Source organism: Hoplias malabaricus, chromosome 9 (assembly GCF_029633855.1).
Source record: "Hoplias malabaricus isolate fHopMal1 chromosome 9, fHopMal1.hap1, whole genome shotgun sequence".
Taxonomy (NCBI): domain Eukaryota; kingdom Metazoa; phylum Chordata; class Actinopteri; order Characiformes; family Erythrinidae; genus Hoplias; species Hoplias malabaricus.
The window spans coordinates 23,617,860-23,635,655 of NC_089808.1; the positions used below are offsets into that span (position 1 = coordinate 23,617,860).

Below are 17,796 nucleotides of genomic sequence, written 5' to 3' on the forward strand. Positions count from 1 at the left end.
CAAATTACAGTTACAGTTAGGCTATATTTAAGATTTTACTGTGTAGACATCATATTGATTCTTTTGCCAGTGTATCATTCAGTACGTTTGACTTAAATGTGTTGATATCTTGTAGTGGATGAAAAAAAAAAATATTTGAAAATCACAGCTATTGAATCGAGACCTAAGACTCAAACAGTGCATTTCTAGTCTAAAGTCGTGTCCTGAAAAGCCCTGGGAAGCTGTTGTAGCTCCCACTGGACAAGGTTAATGCAATTACAGAGACTTGTATTTCACTGTAGAGAGCTGCTCAAGGGCAGAAAAAAAGGCCACAGCAAGAGAAGACCACTGGCCAGATCCGTTAGGTTTCATTAATTTCAGCTTTTACACATCAAACATATCCACCTCCAACATGGGAATCCAAGATGTGTTAACGTCCTCACTTTTTAGTTAGTTAGGGGTCACCTAGCTGCATGATGCTGTTTGGTTGTGGGCAGCACAGATGAATTCTAAGCTGAAAATCAACTCCTTTTTGGGTAAAAGTGCCATGCCACCAATAAGAGTCCTTGGGTGAGATCCACAGCTCTTCATTTGCCCTCCTCAGGATTCTACTAAAACCCATAAATGTATGGACCAAAAAGGTCATGCTTCCTTTGAGACACTACTGTCTTAAGTCTTATTTGGACAGGATTAGTTTCACCTAATTATTCCTTTTACCTACTGTAAAACAAGCAATAAATATAACACCAGGTTATATTAATCCCATTGAAAATGACATGGGGGAATATTCTGTCATATTCTGGGGAACAAGAGGCTTTTTTGCAGGCTTTCTTATATGGTTCGAGAACGAATCTAAATTCAGCTGCCGAACGACACACTACTCTCAACTACCCTCAGAGAAACTTCTGGTAACAGTAGCAGTTACAGATGTGTTATAAATGTGTATCTCCACTAAGTTTCCACTAAATTGTTTATAATATCAGTTATAATAACAATGTGAAGGATTAGTAAAGTTTTTCTTACCTTTCTCCCATTTTCTAGTATTCTAAATATTTGAGAAAGAAGTTGAGGATAGCACCAATAGCCAGCTCTAACCACAAGTAGCTGAAATGGCATTCTGAGTTTGTGGCTTTGTTGCCATAAACACTCAGGAAAGCACCCGCACACAAAGCCTTGAGCAAATCCTCACGCCACCCTGCCAGGCTCCAGAGCAGCTGCCTGCGGGCCCTCGCTCTCCGGCCTCCTCACATTCCCCTTAATCTACTTACACACTCACACCGCTGCCATCGCAATGTCAGATTACAGCATAAAAATGACATGTCATTCTCTCCCTGGTTAGACCTGCTCAGTGTTCCAAATCCAAACACGCAGAGTCACTGTTAGCGTCTCGGTTAAGGATGACTAGTCATGCTAACTAACTGTCTTTAATTTTAATCCACGTTCTAAATAAACTCCCACAACAAAATGTTCTTCTACACACTTTTAAAATGTGCTCTTTAAAATGTGGAAGATACACTACTTGTTGTTAAAGCCACATCTGAAAAGGTAGGGATTTGATGTTGCTTTTTTGCTAAATATGCTAACTACGTTAGCTAAAGTTAGTAAGATCAACTCGTAAATTGTCCTCTGCTGAGAAAATGAGTTCTCGCCAGAAGCTAAATTTAGATTTAGCGTGAGTTTATTAGCTCATCTGAAGAGTCAGCATTCGATACTAATCCAACATGAAAAACTACCAAGTTACGGACAACACATCATATTTTTTAAAAGGTAATGTTCTCAAATTGTAGCCTCTCTTATGGCTAAGCCATTACTCATTTTGTTATTGCCTTCTTATTATTATTAAAAATGCCATTTAAAAACACCATAATTAGCCATAAAGTAAAAACATGCACTGCCATTAATAGTAAATGCTACTTTAGCCTGAAGCTGCATTATGCTCAGGATGCCACCTAAGTTGACCTGTAGAAGCTTGTGTCCATCTCAATCCCTGACCTGTCCTGATAGGTGAAATTCAAAGAGGTGCTAATCCTTCTCACCTGTGATTTCTTAAGCCAAGCTCATTCACTGCTCTACAGTGTCACTACAGAGAGCACAACTCAAAACAGTGGCCATGCCAGAACCTGCTTTTTAAGACCTGCTGACCCTGGAACATGGTAGGTACCACCCATACCGCTATGGGTCCGAGGTTCTGCTAGCATAGCTGTATTTTGTGCTAAAGTCAGTAGACCCTACTACGGACCCTAAATTCTGCTTGGTGAGCTACATCATGTTATACTTCTGCGTCAATCCTGCACCATAGAGATGTAATGTAACTATGTGCCACGTCGACTGTGATTGATCAGTAGTCGAACAGACATTGTTTATGTTGAGCTAAAGAAGTACAGGAACATGAATACTTTTTCACACTATAGAGACTACAGACAGCAACAAATTCATAGCAAGAGATTTCCTCAGATATGGTTTGGGCATCAGGGATGAAAAAAATTTATGTCTCTCTGAAAAAAAGTAGCTTTGTTTTTGTTTCTTTCCCCTCATGTAAACTGCTCTGTCCCAAACAATGCCCTACTCCCTAAATAGTGCACTTTAGAGTTTATAAAAGTAATTCTACTACACCACTGCATTTTTTACTACATGATGTAGAGGAATATGTTTGAAATTCAGCTCCTTGATGTGGTGTTGTGGTGTAACTTTAGAGCGATGCAGACAATTGAGAAGTATAAACGCTCACAATGGCATAGGGCTCTTGCGGAGCTTACGGCATAGGCTCTGTGTTGAGTCAAAGCAGAAGTATAAATCAGCCTTAAGGGTCACAGATTCTGCTATGCCCCTAGTCCCTGAATGGCTATGTCTGTCAAATCAGTGACACAAACTGGAAGTTAAAATAACGAAGGGGATGAAACACTGGAGTCAGGACTTGCCCAGTCAACAATGGATTGTACAAAATGGTACAACACTGTGTTGGAATAAGCCACTATGCTTGAAAATAATCAGCAAGGGCATGTTCTTCCAACAAAGATGCTCTTGTTAGCATAGCAACTAAGCATTTTTTTTTTGTTTGTTTAGTTTTGGTGTTTTTTCAAGAAGGAAGACTTGGGAGACACTGCAAATGTATATTCGACAGGAACAGAAAATCCAATCACCCATCGGCCAGGACGACTGTGTGTACAGCGCTGGGTGAACACATAATCACACTCTGAAGTGTATGACAGCTAGGCCGTTTACTCGGGAGCAAATAAAAATAGCATGCCCCCACCCAAATAAAACAAACAAAAAACAATCCATAGCGGTTGCTGTAAGAGGAAAGTGAATCAGGAACAGCTTGGCACAGAACAGACTACGGCCAAGAAGACTCTCACAGGGAGAGAAGGACGAGAGAGCTGCCAAGGACAGAAAACATTGGAACAAAGCTCACCGTAGCCTGACAGAAAAGTCCACCTGGGAGAAAGACGATTAAGCAGGTTCACCACTATGTCACTTCAGCTACGTTCAGATACGTCCCCCAAGGCCTCCGACTTAGCCAAGTATCCCAGACAAGCACAGAGAGTTTAGCACAGTACTTATGAAAATGTCTCTTCCTCCACATAAATGGAGGTTTTTAATTGGTCCTGTCTGTATTCAGGACTTTAGGTCAGCATGAATATTCATTCATTCATTCATTGTCTATAAGCGCTTATCCAGTTCAGGGCGGCGGTGGGTCCAGAGCTTACCTGGAATCACTGGGCGCAAGGCAGGAACACACCCTGGAGGGGGGGCCAGTCCTTCACCGGGCTAAACCCACACACACATTCACACCTACGGACAATTTTTGAGTCGCCAATCCACCTAGCAATGTGTGTTTTTGGACCGTAGGAGTAAACCGGAGCACCCAGAGGAAACCCACGCGAACACAGGGAGAACACACCACACTCCTGACGAGACACTGACCACAGGAGAGGGTCCAACCCAGGATCGAGACACTAAATGTAGGTTGATTTCCATTAGGTCACATAACCTTCACCACCTAAACCAACCTGTGTAACGGACACTGGCTGGGCTCTCTGACTAGTCGACGCATTCACACCATGGGTCCCGTTAACGCAAGGCCATAAATTTTGCACAAATAGCGTTCAATAGTTAATCTCTGCTGCTCTGATGGCAGGCTGATGACCGCGGCCTGAATTACCACAGTGGAGTGTCCTTTCAGACCTGAGACCACTTTTAATCAGACCAGCCTCCAGCCCACTTAGGCTATTTATAACCACACAGGAAATGTAGGAGGTTGCTGAGAGAGAGCATCTTCCTTTCTGAGGTGCCTCTTAAGCATCAAGTACTTTCCTCCTTGAAAACACAGGGACAGTCCAGACACTGTCCACCTAAACACTACCCGTGGACACTCAGATCACTAATGAGGCCAGATGTATGATTCGGATGAACACACAGAGTCTAAACCACAATGGACACAGCTCACACTGACCTCTACCAGACCGTGGCCATGGACACTTCTATGACAAAGGTGTGGCAACCCTGGTCAATTTACCTTAGGTTGCCAAGTAGGACTGGGCAATTAACTGAAAATTAATCGAGTTTCTAATCGACAAAATCTTGTCTATATCGATTATATCAATGCTTCTTTTAAATTTGTTTTTTTTTTGTTAATTCTGTTATGTCCCCACAGTGTGTTCATATACTGTTCCTTTAAAAAACCACACCACCGTGCTGTCACGTGACTCCCCGTGCCCCGTCCAATCTGCCACACAGAGGAGAACCTAAACACAGAGGCGGACTGAGCCACTCGAGCAGCTTGTACAAAAGAGAAACGCTGCGTCTGTGGTTGGGACGTGTTTTCACTTTAGTGAAGATGACACCGAACATAAAGAAGTCAAATGTAAACACTGAGAAAAACTTTTTCCAGACCAAAGATAATCCCCCAATCTGTTTCACACTGAACACAATTACACACTGAATATGAACAGAGCACAGCTCAAACAGAGCGACTGAGTTCCCAGTGACATCAGAAACACACATCCCACCTTTAATACTGGAGTACAATTACAGCACAAGTCTCGTCAGTGAACTTCAAGGCAACAATCAACAACAAAGTAATTGTTCATTAATCGTAATCGTAATCATTAATTGTGAAATTGATTTGCGCTCATATCGCACAGCACTATTACAAAGTCTTCAGACGCCTGCTCACCCAGCATTTGTTCGGAACTGAAAGCTACTGACAGCCTTTCCTGCCGTATCAGGCTCCCATCTTCCGGAACAGTCTTACGGAAAGTGTTGTATGTGGTCAGTCTGGATCACAAATCACCACTCCAACTCATCCCATAAGACTCCTAATGTTGAAGGAATCTGGAGAGCACCTAATGAGGTGCTGAATGGATTACTGTGCATTCTGACCAATCACAGTCGGCCCCTGTATGTTTCAGTGAATCGAGGCGGTCACATGACACTGTGACCAGAAATGACCTTGAGCAAAACAATGCACGGCTGTGATTGACCACAGCACATGAAGGATTTATGATGGGTTTTTCCACGGTTCCTAAACCCTGGGATGTAAACAGTCACTCAGTTGTGGTCAGTTGTGCAGTGCAGAATCATTATGCAGTGGCACTGATATGAACCAGACGTCTGAGGAGCTGAGTCACAGAAAGTTAATGCTTGAAATGGTGGTGAGTTGTGGGGGATGTTACGGTATGAATTTGTCATTGTATGGTGACCTAGTAAAAATATCACATTCTCCCTCTGTGTGTGCAAGCCTCTCTCTCTCCCTCTGTGTGTGTGCGTGTGTTTATAAGACGCTTTCACTTTCTCTGTTTGTGTGTGTGTGTGTGTGTGTGTGCTTATAAGACATCCTCTCTCTGTGTTTCTCTGAAAATCTGTCTCTGACTGTTTTTAAGACTGTCTCTCACTTTGTCTCTCACTCTGTCTCTCTCTCTCTCTCTCTCTCTCTCTCTCTCTCTCTCTCTCTCAGTGTGTGCGTGTTTCAGTGAGAGTTTTTCAGCCTGGCTTGCTGAGATCATTTAGGAGGGCAGCAGCAGGCTGTCTGCGTACAAAATTACATAGTCCTGTGAGGATAACATTTTTACAACATTTTGCACATAAATCTCATGTACTGTGGGACGTCACACTGTAATTCTAATGATAAAGGAGAGAAGTCTGAGGAGAGAAGCCAAAACTCTACCAAGTCTAGGGTGAAAGCAGACAGCTGTTAGCAAAATTAGCGAACAGCTCTCGGGCTCCGACTGATTTTGAGCCAGGGGAATGTGTGTAATCAAATAAAATAATGTTAACTACATGACAAATCCCATATATCACTCATAATACACACTGGACCGTTTATTACAGCCATAAAGTGTAACTTTATAACCACAGCAACTGACAGTAAAGCGCTTATTACCAGAATCTATGTCCAGTGCTAAAAACTGAGCTAATCTGGCTAAAGTTAGCAGGCGCTAGTACTCGCCCTCGTTCAACAGTAGCTCTCAAAACCGAATTATAACACTGTCCTCAACAAAGACTTGGGTTCCACCGACACAAAGTGTAACTTCAGTCATTTAATCCACACAGCAACCGGAGCACTTACTAGAATTTATGTCTAATGTGAAAAAGTGAGCAAATGCGGCTAAAGTTATCAGTTTCCAGCCCCGGCTTACTGCTCAGTGACTCTCACAAACTGATTATAACAATTTCGTCAACAGAACTATCACTAACTAGCACCGCAACACATGATGAAAGAGCAACAAACACTTACTGCTCTAACTTGTGTCCTCAGGTCTGTTTCAGCTCATTCTACTGTGTAAATTCAGTCCAGTATTAACTCTAGTACGACTGTTCATGCTCTCGCTCTTTTTCCTCTTTGCTTTCTCTAACATATAATGTCCGTACCAGGAAAACTGAGCTATATTATTCTTGTAGCTAGGCAACCATCCACCTGTGAGCTATGTGTCGTTAAGCGTTACCCATTTCTCTCGAGTGTCTTTCAACTTCCGTGATTTAGAAGTTGCTTAGTGCAGTAAACCAGCAGAGGACCTGGTGTAGCCGCAACAGAGGCTCTACTCTCCCTTTTACAGCTCAATGGAATATTACAATCATTTAGAAGCTGTAATTTTAAGGTAGAAATACTACATAGTATTTCTTTAAAGAAGTTAGGAACATGCAGCTAATTTATCCCACACCACGATTCACCATAACTTTAGCAAGGCTACTAAAATACTGGATGGTCCTCCATTACTTGAGAGAATGCAGATCCACTGCTCCACAGCTCAGCGCTGAGGGGCTTTATACCCCTCCGGCCAACACTTGGTAATGGCCATGCTGACCTTAAGACTCATGTGCAGCTGCTTCAGTGTGCCACATTTCACGTCCTGCTTTTCAGAAGTGGGTCAGTCTCCTACTTTCCTCAGTAAGGGACAGCTGAAAGTGACCGTCTCTGTATCTGGTTCCTGATGAAAAGTTAATAGGATGTGAATCTAGAAGATGGAGGAACAAAAGGCCAGTAGTTACTGTGTAGCTCTGTGGTGTGGTCAGACATCTTGCTGACCACATCCACCACATAATTTTCGCAGACGTTGGCGGATCAGTGGTTGCTAATTATAATTCCTTTTCACCAAGGATCAGATTGGCTTCCCAGGTTTCTGAGAGAAGGAATAGATTGTTTTTTTTTTTCAGATTACAGCACATTTCTGTTTGAAAACTAGGCCACCGAAGGACACAAGCGCAACCAGAATCTGGAATGGCAACTTGTACTGAATACAGCTCAGAGAAGCTGTATTTAATCCAAGGACCCTGAATATGTAAAGAGTCTGAGAAGTGTGTGATGGGTAGTGTGATGTAAAAAGTTGTACTCACAATACAGGCACACATTTAAGATGATTAAAACTAAGGGAGAAAGGTGGTAACTCCATTGACCCCTATGGCCAATATTGAACTATTACTCAAATTAAAACCAACTTCTCTTGTCAACACCGAGGCTATCGTCATGAGGCTCACCCCGTTTCTCTCTCACTCTCCCCTCTGGGGCTAGCTCCCATCCTTTACACAGGAACCCCTCCGCTCAAGGTCACCACCGACCAATCTACAAGCAGGAGGATCATAAAGACATGTTAACACAAAAGCAATAATAACAAAGACAATATTATGGCCGTGTTCTCTCCGTGTTCGCGTGGGTTTCCTCTGGTTGGTCCGGTTTCCTACCATGGTCCAAAAAACACACATTGGTAGGTGAATTGGTGACTCAAAAGTGTCCATAGGTGTGAGTGTGTGAGTGAATGTGTGTGTGTTGCCCTTTGAAGGACTGGCGCCCCCACCAGGGTGTATTCCCACCTTGCGCGCAGTGATTTCACTTTATACAATCTATGGTGATGTGTAAATTACCCTTATATCATCACAAAGAGGAAGAGCTTGGTAGGGGGCAGAAAAAGAAGGAGGAAGAGAACAGGAAGAGAGAATTGTAAATGGATTAAAAGGAGACTTGAGGATTGATTGACATGAACGTCACTCAGCTCAGGAAGGCCTGCTTTGTGAAATAACTTTGGGCTTAAGTTATCTGTGTATATTGTGAAATCCTGCCAGATAATTTAATTCCAGATTTGAGGACTGTTCCATAGTAACTTTTCAGGGATATTTCCCCATTGGTCAAACCTTAACTTCAGATTTAAGTTTATTCATTCATTCATTCATTGTCTGTAAGTGCTTATCCACTTCAGGGTGGTGGTGGATCCAGCGCCTACCTGCAACACACCCTGGAGGGGGCGCCAGTCCTTCACAGGGCGACACACACACTCACACCTACGGACACTTTTGAGTCTCCAATCCACCTACCAACGTGTGTTTTTGGACCGTGGGAGGAAATCCACGTGGACACGGGAAGAACACACCACACTCCTCACAGACAGTCACAGACAGCGGGACTTGAACCCACAACCTTCAAGTCCCTGGAGCTGTGTGCTGCACTTCAGGTTGAAGTTACGTGGGCTAAAAAAGAATACTTTTGTGGAAGATCCCACAGAGTTACTTAGCTTAGATAAAGAACTTGAACCCAGAGTTGAAGATTGTCCAATAGGCATGTTCCTCAGATCCTTTCCTATTGGACAGGCCTGAGTTAGGGCTCAAGTTATCAGGCTAAACATAGAAATCCTGCTTTAGTGGAACAGCCCCGAACTCCACATCAGCACTCCCAAGAAGAACCCAGGAGTAAACACGTGCAGTACTTACATTTTCCAGAGAAACAGACTCCAGTGTGTGTCCACAAAGAGCTCCCAGTGGCACTGCACCGATTTACACCGCACTGCAGCACACAACACACACTATACACACGCTAAACACACAACACACCCATGTATATAACACACAGGAGGGACTGTGGTGTTTGTTTGGGTCCATTGCTGTGGCGAAGTGATGGAGGAATGAACTCGAAACCAAACGAATAATAGGAAAATATAACCCCTCCACTTACCTTCCACATCCAGGCCATGCTCCCCGGCTCCGTTCGGTCTACTGGGCTTGGGTTTAGGCTCTAACACACACCCAGCTCACTCCCGTGTCCGTTAAAGCCGCGAAACCACCGAAAAACCCACGCATTGTCCTCTTTTTTCGTCTCCGTCTTTCGCCTCTGTCTCTCCTTGCTTCGCTACCGTTATTCAGCATCACCACCGAAGCCCCGCCCCCAGGTCACGTCACGCCATTCCTGCTCCCGCTTTACTTTCACGCCCGTTTTGAGGCGAGAAAAGTGTGGGGGATAGGAAAATAAATAATGGCAGCCTTGTTTAAAGCTGCTCAGCGTGAGTTTCGTTAGTTAAAGGAACACTGTGTGATATTTATATCTTAAAATTAGCTTCAGATTCCTTTTGACGCCTCACTGACTTGTAATAGAGAGAACAGAGCTATTCTGAGCTAGTCGTTACTATTCTGGGCTTAGCACTGCAGAAACTGCACTCTGTAACTCTGTAACAGTACAGTGCTGTCAAAATGAATTAAACTAGGGTGAGCTGCAGGAGGAAGATACAAAAATCTTCCCTAGTGATTCTTAAAAAGTGAAACTTCTTACGAGGTCTGCTGAGTCAAGAGAAAAAATATCTGGTGAAACACAGGGTCCTTTGGCTGTGAGTCGCACTGTAAAACCTGAAACAGTCGAATTTTCTGGCTCGATGGGTTGGTTACTTGAGTAAAGTCAGTACATTTGTAAATCTAAAGGGATTTAGTGAATGTGAAGAGAGATAAATCATTGAATTTGGAGACACCAGAATGTCAAACCAGAATGTCGTCCCCTGTGGTGTCACCTGTGGTCAAAGCAAATAAAAGTAGCAGCACAACCCATAGTACACAATGTTCTTCCATACATTTTGTGCAGTTATGTATTTTCACCAATTTCACCAACAATTTCCTTCATTCTCTGAATCTTTATTTTTCAATGCTGTGGTCATAAAACTCTGTCGTAGTGACCAGATAGTGACCAATAAAGTTTTCTCGCTCACCATATTATTATTATTATTATTATTATCAACAATTTAATTTTTAAGTTATATTTTGTTGAAAATGTCATATTTAATACTAAGTAACAGTTACAATATAACGACAACAGAGCAGGAGAATATTTGAATTTTTAATTGGTTATTTAAAACATTTTAAATCTTATATTTGTTCACCTGTATATAAGCATATAACAAAGGCTTATACCACGCAAGAAAATGTAATGACAACCTATAAATGTTCTTCTGAAATGAAGAGATTTAATCATAGCCACAATAACATTATTAAGGTCAGGTTCCGATGTCGGAGGAACGGTTCTGATCAAAATCTCGCTCTTACTCATCCTAAACGTACTGGATGTAGCTCCATAACACCATTGAGCTCAGCTCCCCTGCTCCAGTGTTAACTTCATTCAAATGATCCATGTGGTCTTCTGCCAGAGTGTGTAAAGGGCTTTGGGATGGATTATAATAATGTAAGGCTTGAGTGGGACTCCAATCTGGGGCAGTTTGTACGTGACCTAAAAACATATATTCACTAGTCCGTTTTATAAAGGTAGATTAGAGGGGATGAACCTCTGGTCAAACTTAAACATGTGTTTGAATGCTCTTAAAATCCACTCTCTTATTCTTACAATACACATTCCCCTACCGCCCATAACATTAAAACAACCTACAATCTACAATTACAAACTGTAGGCAGTCTGTTGTTCTGCATATTTTGTTAGCCTCCTTTCACCCTGTTCTTAATGATCAGGAGCCCCACAGAGCAGGTATGATTTGAGTGGAGGATCATTCTCAGCGCTGCAGTGACACTGACGTGGTGGTGGTGTGTTGGTGTGTGCTTTGCAAGTGGATCAGACACAGCAGCCATGCTGGAGCTGAGTTGTTCTCACAATGGAGTTATGGAATGGATATAGATATAATATAGTATATCTTATATATATTATTATATATATCTTATATTATATAGATCTTATATTTAGGACCCCATCCACAAAGGGTGCAATTTCTCATATCTTTTCTCACATTTAGGAACTGCACCACAACGGGTGCTATATTTCACACATTCAAATTTAGTAACTGATACATCAGGGGGTGTTAGTCAGTGCTTTGCATCAATTGCACTATTTGTTTAAAGAGGTGTTATTGTTTTGTTTCTGCAGTAATTTACCTTTAATTTTTCCCATTGTCATGCAAGTGGATTATGACCTCTTTCCTAAGAAGCCTCTCCTGAACAATGAGAACTGTCTACTTCAGATTATTTTGGCTGAAAATTAAACAAATGTAGGATAGTCTCTGGCTAATGCAATCTGTAATACAGATAGAGAGGTTTATAATCAAATCAAAGGCTGCAAAGGATCATGGTATTTTATTACGCTGCTAATGACCTCAGCCATTGCAATCACGTCTTATTAATTACAAAACTGTTGTTACTTTTTGCCACAGTTAAAGTTATGCATGAGGAAAGTAGGCCATGGTACAGACTAAGGCAAACAGCAGGAGAAGCCCCTTCACGCCAACCCCCTGCTGCTGATGTCTACACTTCAGACACGTTTTAAAAACATGATTTTATTAAGAGAATACTGACACTCTCACCAAGAGCTGTGCCTGAGACTTTAAAGAAAGGAAAGTCTTCAGTTTCCCAGAGTTTTTGGTGTCTCTGTTGACACTAGTAACTCATAACAGAAAAGACAGCTTCCCTTTAATGATTGTTTACAGACTACCCAAGAGATCATGAATAATTTTAGAATCCAAACCAAACTTCATGTTTAATCTAAGCATGCATAAGCAGGTGGGATATCTGTTGCATACATGTCGCATATACAGGGGTTGGACAATGAATCTGACCACAATAATTTATTAGTATGGTGTAGGGCCTCCTTTTGTGGCCAATACAGTGTCAATTCGTCTTGGGAATGACATATACAAGTCCTACACAGTGGTCAGAGGGATTTTAAGCCATTCTTCTTGCAGGATAGTGGCCAGGTCACCACGTGATGCTGGTGGAGGAAAACGTTTCCTGACTCACTCCTCCAAAACACCCCAAAGTGGCTCAATAATATTTAGATCTGGTGACTGTGCAGGCCATGGGAGATGTTCAACTTCACTTTCATGTTCATCAAACCAATCTTTCACCAGTCTCGCTGTGTGTATTGGTGCATTGTTGTCCTGATACACGGCACCGCCTTCAGGATACAATGTTTGAACCACTGGATGCACATGGTCTTACTGGTGCCATGAGCAAGATGAAGATTGGCCACCAGGATGGTCCAATTTAGCCATGAAACCTCCCACACTAAAATGACAGATGTTTCAGTTTCATTGTCTAACCCCTGTATTTAGCCGTAGTATGTGAGTGGTATGGGTTAATGGTTTTGTGTATTCATTCACTTATTTATCTTCTATAATCACTTCATCTTTATCAGGGTCGCTACAAATTGTGCAACACACACTGGACAGAACACTAGTCCATCACAGGACATCACACACTCATTAATGGTCTGGATTAAGGGTCTTACTTAGTTTGCACAGTGTGTCAAGGGTAATTTTAATGCTACAACATACAATTACTTTCTAAATTAGAGTAATTCCACTGGAGACACTCACTAACAGTTATTTGAGAATTTGCCTCACCCCCAATTAAAACAAACTCATCCGTATTCAACCTACTACAGCATGTATATTAAAAAAATCACTTTTATTGTGTAATATTAACTGGCTACAAAATACAATCATATAAAACTCGTGCTCTGGGAAGGCTTTATCTCCTCGTTCAGGGGGCCATAAGGAGCCTAAATTCTATGAGACTACATTTCTCACCTGATGCTGACGTTGACTCTTTACTTTAAAAATAAAATAAATAACGTTATCTTATGGTGATCTTATGTTGTTGTTTGGGACTGAACACAGCTCCATCATCAGTTCAGACAGATCAGTAGAGTTTGTTCCTTCCTTGTTGCAGCATCCATCTCTCGCTGGATTCTTTCGTTAGCGCTTGAACCTTTTCAAAAGACCATGGCGTAATTTTATGAATGACGATTCTCTGGCCAATCAGCGCTCTGCAAGGTTTATATCATGTCTCAATTTGAACAAGTGAGCACGTAGGACAAATGACCTGATTCCAGGTACAAAGTACCAAATTTGCCTAATAGAAAATTTTAAATGCAGAGTTGTATAGGTAGCATGCATCTTCATGGCAACTTTTTGGAGGAGGAACTTCTTCACCAGGACAATGCCCCTGTACACAAAGTGAGGTCCTTAAAGATATATGTATAAACAGCTTAATATTCTCTATGCACAAATTTTAATTTATGAACCTATGAACAGAGGGGGGATGTTGCTTGTGAATAGAAGATCTCACAGATGGTCAGAAAGGCGTCAGCTGACCTAGGCTGGTAACATGAAGCAATGGGAACCTGCCTTTGAGTCCAGTCCCACCGAGCATCATCCAGGGTCAGGTAGTTCAAAAGGACAATGATGTCTTTTCGCTTCTGCACAGATTCCCATGCTTTTACGGACTTCGAAAAAACAAGTGATGGATTCTCCTGAGGTCAGTAATTCTGGGCCCATGCTGTCAGACCACCACAATGCCTACTCCAGCCAGACAGGCTCCCTTGTGATGCTCCCAAGCCACTTCTGAAAGTCACAGAATCCCAGATCCTGTTGGATTGCAGGTTTTTTTTTCTGGGAGAGGATTTACTTTTGCTCAAGAGGCTGTGCTGCGGCTTAAAAAGCACTCTACTTGTGCTGCATTTGCTGGCATAGAAAACGGAGCAGTTCAAGAAAAGGGTTTTTTTCTCTTTCTCAAAACAATTTTGCCTGACTGAAAGGTTACATTGATTAGAGTTCTCTCATGTTTTCTAAAGGAGTTGTTCACAAAGATAATTTTTCTTTTCTGCATGAAGATTCCCAAGGATGGCAGTAATTCTGAATTCAGTAGCTAAGCCCAACCTTGATTCTGGTAGAATTAGATTACAAAAGACCAAATAGCAGAACGTATGTGTGATTTGACAAGTCTTGGGATTTCACATTAGCATAAACAGCAGAGACCCTAAAACTGAGCCCAGGGGCACCCCACAGCTCTAATGTAATCTTCTTAGAGCAGCCTGCCTGTCCGACCGTATAAGAAGGAACTCATTATTTATGACATTCATGCCTTCCCATATTCCCTTTATATTTATATTCTATAACTCTGTGACCTGTCTACAATGCCCTGGAGAAAAGTCTGTTTCTTTAAAGTTTATCTCGCAAAACGTCAAATGCATGTTTACATCTATTTGTGTGCAATTTCACTGATTATAAAACAGATATTGAAACTCATCCCTTATTATAGAAATATAAGACTAGCTATAGACATTCATTGCCATTAAAATGTGACGCTAAGGTCATCATGCCCAATGGTAAGTGCTGACCAGTGGGGTATAAAATGTAGGCTATGGAGTAATGGATCTGCATTGGATGAAGCTCAATTGAGTACTTTTGGGAAGAGTAGGCCACAACTAGTCATCCAAGATTAGTATCTGACCTTGGTTCTAACTAATGTTCTAAATGCAATCAAATCTTCACAGCCAATATTCCAATATCTAGTTAGTAAAATCTTCTTAGAAATGTAGAGATAAAGTGCTTAATAACACCCATAATTTTGGAAAAATAACAATGGATGCATATGTATATGTAAAACGTAGATTAACAGACTTGAATGAGTTTGTCTTTGGCTGCAATTCGGGAATTCAATACCCAGTGAGACCTAGAGTTCCTGTTGAAGCAAGAGAAAAAAAATTATTTAGTGGGAAAGAAGGACATCTTGGTTCTAGCTTTTATTCTTGATTCTCAGAAAAAAATTAACAAAGATATCATCAGAATGTAAATGGCATTTTGCCTTGGAATAAAACAGCAAGAACCCTAGCACTGAGCCCAGGGGAACAACCCTGGTTCTAGAGTAATCTGCAATTTATTTTTTATTTTGTAAGGGGGTGGTGGGCTGAAAGTAAAATTTGTAAGTAATATAAATCAAGCCTCAACTTCAAGTATACTCTACATGGCCAAAAGTTTTTGGACGTCTGCTCCCCCAGCATTTCTACTGAAGTGAACTATTTCAGTAAGGGGTTTGACATGCTGTGTTTCAGCATTAGCTTCTATTCTTCAGGGTGGACTTTAGCTAGAGTTGGAACATCTCAGTGAGGATTTGATGTAAGTGTTATTCACCCATTTAGGGAAGAATTGAAATTTTAAGGTGGAATGTAATATTTGAAAAGAAAAAGAAACTTTGGGATAAGATGTCAGAATGCCACTGTTGGAAATGGGTATGCGTTAGTACTTTATTTGGGATAATAACTAATAATATTAAATTATATTTAAAAATAACATTTAATAATGCACTATAACTTATTATTTTGCAGGGCTTAAAATCAAAAATTGAGGGGTTCAGACAAAGACAGACAAGGTATGTAGGACTTTTCAGTGGCTTCTACCAAACACAAAGCATTATTGTCTGTATATTCAATAATGGAGTTCTTCTGCTTAAAAACTTCTGACAGCAGTGGACCCCATGCAAAGCAGTGAGATGCATCAAATCTTGGTTTATGCATCTCATAAATTGTTTTTTTAAGCATCTAGAAGAGTTTTCTAGAATCAGATACTGGAGACAAAACCAGATTCAGGAAGAATGTGTTTCTTCTCCTGCAAGAAATGAAATCCCTGAGCCACGTTGTTTGGCTTTAGGCTGATGGTGGTGTTGCATGAGCTTTCGAGTGTGAGCCTCACGATGCACTGAAACACAGTGCACTGACATCGCAGAATGTTCCCACAGCCACAGTCATGAATAGAAATGACTTCTTCATGGTAGAAGGCACTGTGCAAAGGTACCAAATTCATCAGTGGCTTCCACCACTTCCCCAATCACACATTGTCAAAAAACTACTATCCTCCGGAAGGGATGAGCCCACAAAAAAAAATAAATAAATAAATAAAAAAAAAAAAAAACAGTGGTTCTTAGATACTTTAATTATATTGGGTCCTCTAAGTGTTGGGACCTAAAACGTAATCAAAAATAGCATGGACTGTGATCCTATTTTAAATAAGCAACATCACAAGAGGGAGTGCTGTTATGCTGAGCATCAGAGCAGCACAAGGCCGTAGACAGAGTACCGGACATGATCCCAGCAGTGCTGATGCTCAGTAACAGCGCCACCTCCAGAGTGATATTGCTTTTACACAACAGTTCTAAGTGCAGTGTGTTAGTGCACAGTAATAAACTACTTTATGAATTGTTTATTTATTTTTTGGCTCCGCCCACAGAAATATTTCCTCAACTGGATTTGAATTGGACTTTAATTATACTGATATTTAAATGAATGACACTAGCCCACTGTTAATATACACCTACAGAGAGTGTGTGTGTGTGTGTGTAGTAGTAGTAGTAAAAAAAACCTTTAAAAGAGTTGCGAGATCCCTTTTGTGACCGAATTGTTTTCAAGGTTGCCAACACTTTGGAGAGTTACTGGGCTTTACTGCCATCTAGTGTCTACAGCCCCAATTACAAGGTTAAGATTATATTAATGACGTCTGTGGAAGGTTAAAGATTAATCTATAAATTATTATATTATACATAATAATTTATAATATAAAATTATATTATAAATTATTATATATTAGTTATTTATAAATTAAAATTATAAACATCTCAAGAACTTTCCTGATCATTATCACCATAGGAATAAACCTCTAATCTCCAGAGGACGTTTACAAAAGATGAAATTACGCATACAACGTTGAAGGGGACTATGGGTCTGGAGGCAGGGACATACCTTGGATAGAGAGCCAGTCCATCACAGGGCATCACTCAGACACACCGTTTATATAAACAGTGTGATTTTGGGTGGCACAGTGGTGCACCAGGTAGTGTTGCACTGTCTGTAAGGAGTTTGGTGTGTTCTTCCTGTGTCTGTGTGGGTTTCTTCCCATGCTCCAAAAACACAAATTGGTAGGTGGATTGGTGACTCAAAAGCGTCCATAGGTGTGATTGTGTGTGTGCGCCCTGTGAAGGACTGGTGCCCCCACCAGGGTGTGTTCCTGCCTTTCACCCAATGATTCTGGGTAGACTCTGGACCCACCGCGACTCTGAACTGGATAAGGGTTACAGACAATGAATGAATGAATAGAAGGATTTTGGGACTGCGGGAAGAAACCCACACAGACACTTGAATAAAACAGCACACTCCCCACAGACAGTGACCTGGGGGAGGGCTAGGATCCACCTCCCCTACATGGTTTTATTCTGATATGTATGATGAACCCCGATCTCTGTAAAAGCTACACGAGGCGTTACAAAGGACACAAAAATAATAAGGCACAAAATCACATC

General features: G+C 41.3%; 1 protein-coding gene across 3 annotated transcripts in view; it reads right to left on the bottom strand.

The window, feature by feature from the left end:
• Positions 1-9,568, bottom strand: part of st6galnac3 (ST6 (alpha-N-acetyl-neuraminyl-2,3-beta-galactosyl-1,3)-N-acetylgalactosaminide alpha-2,6-sialyltransferase 3) — an 81,437-nt gene extending 71,869 nt beyond the window's left edge. The window contains exon 1 of one of the 3 annotated variants that reach the window (XM_066681783.1): positions 9,419-9,568. In XM_066681783.1, coding sequence (XP_066537880.1) covers positions 9,419-9,436 — 18 coding nt within the window. In that variant the 5' untranslated portion in view covers positions 9,437-9,568. Of the gene's footprint in view, positions 1-7,953; positions 8,062-9,177; positions 9,283-9,418 lie in introns of those variants that run through there. The other 2 variants (XM_066681785.1, XM_066681784.1) reach the window with 2 other exon arrangements.
• Between the last annotated feature and the right edge of the window lie 8,228 nt (positions 9,569-17,796).